Source organism: Sardina pilchardus, chromosome 11 (genome assembly GCF_963854185.1).
Source record: "Sardina pilchardus chromosome 11, fSarPil1.1, whole genome shotgun sequence".
Classification (NCBI taxonomy): domain Eukaryota; kingdom Metazoa; phylum Chordata; class Actinopteri; order Clupeiformes; family Clupeidae; genus Sardina; species Sardina pilchardus.
The window spans coordinates 16367256-16372776 of record NC_085004.1 but is presented as its reverse complement, the minus strand read 5'-3'; the positions used below and the strand labels follow the sequence as shown (position 1 = coordinate 16372776).

The window sequence follows — 5521 nt, the reverse complement described above, 5'->3', positions numbered from 1 at the left end:
GGCGAAACCTAGAATTCTAGCGTCTGTGACATCAGCTAGGAAACCTCAATAGGAGAGAGAGATGGAGAGAGAGAGAGAGAGAGGGAGAGAGAGGGAGAGATAGAGAGAAGGAGAGAGAGAGAGAGAGAGGGAGAGAGAGATTAGGAGGAGGAGGAGGAAGAGAAAGAGAAACAGGGCCATTGCTGTGGGGGATGCCTGCCTGCCTGCCTGCCTGGCTGCGTGCTGCAGGAGTGGGCTGATCAGCCCAGACTCTCCCCTTCCCTCACGGAGCATCTGCAGTTGACTGGCTCTCTTCAGGGACACGCTGATGACACACGCTGCCTTTCAAGTGCGCCACATGAAAGCTGGCCAAACACACCCACACACACACCCACGCATGCACGCACACACACACACACACACACACACACACACACACACACACACACAAACACACACACACACAAACACACACACACACACACACACACACACAAACACACACACACAAACACACAAACACACGTACGCACACACACACCACCACTTCCATACAGCACAGGAGGAGGGGGTTGAGATGCAGTACAGAGTCTGTGTGTGTGTGTGAGGGGTGGGGTTAGTCTTGTGGTCACATCATCCCCTCGAGGACCCACGGGACCAGGAGAGAAGCAGAGTAACACTCCTCCTCCTCTCTCTCTCTCTCTCTCTCTCTCTCTCTCTCTCTCTCACACACACACACACACACGCACACACATACACATACACACACTTGTCAACGAACGAGTGAAGCGAAGACAGGAAGGTTTGAAAAGTATGCGAGACCGAGGGGATGAGAGGAGAGGGAGGAGAAACGAGGAGAGCAAAGGAGCGTCTCTTCCTCCTGACTGGAGGATTTTCCTGAGCCATCCGGCTGTCTCTAAGGGACCGAGGGGGACAGGGGGGCTTCACAGGGAGGAGTTGCTTCATAACGAGATGTATGTGTGTGTGTGTGTGTGTGTGTGTGTGTGTGAGGGGGGTGGGGAGAGTCCTTTGTGAGCATGCTCAGCTGGAGTAGATCTGTGTGCCGATGACGCGCATGATCTCCTTCTGGACCTTGGGCTCCTGGGTGTTGATGTTGGCATCGCCCACCTGCCCGTCTTCATACCTGTACAGCACAGCAGGGAGGGCACACATAGGGGTCATGGGTCAGATCATGGGGTCATGGGGTCATATCATGGCAAGACCCTTCTACTGGGACCACATTCTTATACAAGGTTCTGAGAGGACTTGACATATTCTTTCAAGTCCTACTGTATATTAAATTGTAATATCTTAAAAGTCATACCAGGTAGGAATAAGTTGCGCTAAATCACAATGCTGACAAATAATGAGCTGTGCTTGTTGTGTAAAATACTATGCATTCAAAGGAAAATATTTACTTGAAAATAAACTGTATGAACAAAAAACAGTTCAGTCCGCAAATATCCCAGTTAAAGTAATTAACAGCTTTTGTAAATGAAAGGATTCATTGTTCTATGAGTGGTGAGTCAGGTATAGTGTATTTGGAGAGGGGCTGGAGGATGAACGGTCTCGTAACTCTCAGACACTCACACGAAGAAGAAGCGTGTGCAGACGTGATCGGAGACAGGACACACCCAGATGTTGCCATGCTTCTGCAAATCCTTGGATGTGATCACTGCAGGAAGGCAGAACACACACTCAGAATCCCAAACACTGAGCCGCCACAGGTAAGATGCTGTCGCACAAACACAATACACTGCGGAATCCTTTTCTGAATCCTTGTTTGGCTATGTTCCGCTGAATGATTCTTAAAGCTTAATTCTAGAGCTTTTGGAAATATTCTTTGTAGAACATTTTTCAGTCAGCTTTTTCCTGTAAACCCCCTTTGTACTGGCTTTCACTTTGGTACATTGCTTTACTGCAAACAAGACTTTTAAAGGTACCGGCATAAATTGGCTTGCACAATTTCAGTAAAGAAGAAAAGTAACACAGGGACTTTTACTGTAATACTGTGTATAATTATAGCGTTTAATACACAGATGCAGCCAAAAGGCACAAGTGAAGAGAAGTAAGTAGGCAACTTTAAATCCCTGTTGTGTAGTGTAGTGGTGGATCTGCTGCATGCCCATAGCTGGGGACTAAGAGTCAGTGAGGAGGTCCAGTAAAAGTGGGCTTACCTTCACACAGTGCGATGCAGTTGAGGTTTCGACTCTGCAGGAATCTAGACTGGATACACCGACTCTGAGGATCCACAGGGTGTGAGGCAACACACACACACACACACACATATGTGCACACACACACACACACACACACACACACACACACACACACACACACACACACACACAAACACACACACAAAGGTCAAACATACTAACCAAGAATTTGCTTCTGTCTAATACACTTTATAAAAAATGGTCTCTTTCTTACACACACACACGCACACTTACTATACGTATTTCACCCTCACTATCTGAGGATGAACACACACTGTTGCTCTCTGATTCACACACCTGTACCTGTGGAATGGTGTTCATGCGATTGTATCGCTGCACCAACTCATCTTTGGTGGGCATACGATGTTGTCCTTTCCCCATCCCTAAACACACACACACACACACACACACACACACACACACACACACACACACACACACACACACACAATTATTAGGTATTATTAGGACATTACTGCTATGTACAGTAGATTGCCCAGGGCCACAGTCAAATGGTTTAATGGGATTTTAATGTCCATATTATTGTGACAGTGCAACCAATTGCTTTGCCAAAGAATACAAGGAGACACAGACCTAAACCCACAGACATACACTGCGTCTACATAGACACAATGAAAATCAACAGGTATGATACCTCACAGAAACAATGGCATGGAGGAGGCTCACCTCACCATCTTAGCCTCACAAACACACACACATACACACACACACACACAGAAAAGGTGACTGACACACACACACACACACACACACACACACACAGCACAGCCTTAGCAGACAATAGAAACCATGGATCAGCAGGCCGACACAGATACTGTGAATCAGACTGAGAGACAGAGCATGAGAGAAAGAAAGAAAGACAGAGAGAGAAAGAAAGAAAGAGAGAAAGAAAGAAAGAAATAGAGAGAGAAATAGACAGAGAGAAAGAGAGATCACACGAACAAGGATGCCATGATGAAATGCAGAAAGCAACACTGCAGAGCCAGTCAGTATACGGGGGCGAAAGATGAACTGATGAAGAACGAGTGAGTACAGAGAGAGAGAGAGAGAGAGAGAGAGAGAGAGAGAGAGAGAGAGAGATCACCAGCGCGCCTACCTGAGTATCCAAAGGATATACTGGAGATGGGACTTAGATAGATGCCCTTGCCGTACGCTGCACCATGCAGCTTGGGTTCGGGAAGAGCAGGAGGAAGAGAAGTCAGAGAAACAGAGAGAGACGTGGACACACAGGGAGAGAGAGAGAGAGAAAGAAAGGAACAAGAGAAGAACAGGAGAAGGATAGGACAAGCAAAGATTGAAACAGCAGACAGATCTGGGCAAATCACCCCTGGAGAACCAACAGAAGACGAACAGCACTCTTGAGCTGTTCTTTTGTACACGTGAAGGTGTCAGATCCTCCCATATACTCTCCTCCAAAACCTTACACTCACACACACACACACACACACACACACGGAACACACATCCACGTACACACACACACACACACACACACAGGAATAGGATCTTCCATCTAATAGACAACAAAGAAGTGAAAGTATGAAAGTAGTGCTGGAAGACTCCAATGACAATGACAATGGCAGCTCTCAGTGGCGACATCACTTCCTTCCAGTTGGCCTTTACCCAGGAAGAGGAGAACTGTTGACGGACTCTTAAACAGACAAGCGTGAACTTCCCCAAGCGCAAAACAGGGAAGAGGATGGTTGCAGAAGATGAGGGAGATGAGGAAGAGGATGATGAAGAGTACGCTGCAGAGGCTGAAGATGGGGGACAACCTTGGCCATGGGGCACAGGTCTGACTCCAGCTGCTTAAGGGGAGGAGGAGTGAGGAGGGAGTACAAGGAGAAGAAGGGAGAGAGGTGTGATAATGAGGTGAGGTGTGTGTGCGTGTGTGTGTATGTATGCATGTGTGTAGATAAAGTGATAAAGATAGTGTGTGTGTGTGTGTGTGTGTGTGTGTGTGTGTGTGTGTGTGTGTGTGTGTGTGTGTGTTTAAATGTGTGTGTGGGTGTGAGTGTACTGTATGTGTATATGTGTGTGTATGTGTGTGTCTGTAAGTGTGAGTGTGTGTGTAAGGGCAAGGAGTGAGATGAAGAGGGAGTGCCAGGCCAGACCCAGGAGAGAAAAGATGACACCTGACACGAGCGACTGACACCTGAGGTCACACACAACTCTCATCCAGTGGAGGCGCGTCTGTGATCGCCTTCAGCCGGCACAAAAGGGCGTTAGCGGCACCGTATCCGCCACTGCTGCGGCTACTGACGACGATGATGACGACGGCGATGATGGGGGTGATGAGGATGACGAGAAGCAGAGAGGACGGCAGACACCGAGAGGACGAGAAAAGGTGGGATAGAGAAGACGAGAGGAAAGGAGAGAGGCGACGGGAGGATGAGCGACGGCGTGGAGAACGAGTGCGTCTGAGATGGATGAGCGTTGTGATGGGAGCGCGTGTGAGGCGACTACAGAACAGGAGAAATGCCAGGTACGTGGGAGAGAAAGAAAGAGAGAGTGAAAGAGGGATAGAGAAAGAGAAGGATAGAGAAAGAAAGAAAGAAAGAGAGATAGAGGGAGTGAAAGAGAGATGAATGATGATCTATGAAAGGTAATGGGAATCATAGCTTCATCCAAAAGCGATGAAGCTGTATCAGACGCTAAGGCACCACACACTGTGTTTAACATGCATGCTTCTCACTTCTTAGGCTCCTGCTTAGACCAATGAGATATGGTCTACATCTAATTGTACTGTCTCGTGGGAGAGGAGGAGAACTCTCATCAAGAAAAACAAAACAAAGATGATGCTCCTCAATGGTTCTCTTGGAGAGGATAAAAAAATATAAAACTGTATAAAACACATGAACACTTGTTTCTTTTACTGCTAACAAGGTGGTGTGATCCAGCATTTCCAACCTGAAAACAAGACATTCTAACCTTTGAAGTCATCCAAACACATATCAACACACGGCGACATATACACACACACACACACACACACACACACACACACACACACACACACACACACACACACACATACACACCATCACATCCTCTCTCTCTCTCTCGCTCTCTCTCTCTCTCACACACACACACACACACACAGGCTCAGACGAAGGGGAGAGGGAAGTTCTCCTTAGCCCACCATTTCCCACATCAGGCCGACAGGTAAGCCTCCAGTCCACCAGAGGGCTCCACCACCCTGCCCTCCCTGCACAGGAAGAGGCGTGGTGTGGCGCCCTCCGCTGCCAGACCGGTAACAAGTAGAGTCTGACATCTGACCTAGGAGGCGTTACCGGTGAGCC

The 5521-nt window shown here is 47.9% G+C and overlaps 1 protein-coding gene across 4 annotated transcripts in view; it reads right to left on the bottom strand.

Annotated features, from left to right (window-relative positions):
* Window positions 1-685: 685 nt before the first annotated feature.
* LOC134095528 (protein mono-ADP-ribosyltransferase PARP6-like) overlaps window positions 686-5521 on the bottom strand; it is a 20082-nt gene continuing 15246 nt past the window's right edge. For 3 of the 4 annotated variants that reach the window (XM_062549127.1, XM_062549129.1, XM_062549130.1), the window contains exons 18-22: window positions 3316-3385; window positions 2496-2581; window positions 2157-2220; window positions 1570-1654; window positions 686-1123 (exon numbers count right to left, since the gene is read on the bottom strand). In XM_062549127.1, coding sequence (XP_062405111.1) covers window positions 1021-1123; window positions 1570-1654; window positions 2157-2220; window positions 2496-2581; window positions 3316-3385 — 408 coding nt within the window. In that variant the 3' untranslated portion in view covers window positions 686-1020. The remainder of the gene's footprint in view (window positions 1124-1569; window positions 1655-2156; window positions 2221-2495; window positions 2582-3315; window positions 3386-5521) is intronic. The other variant, XM_062549131.1, reaches the window with a different exon arrangement.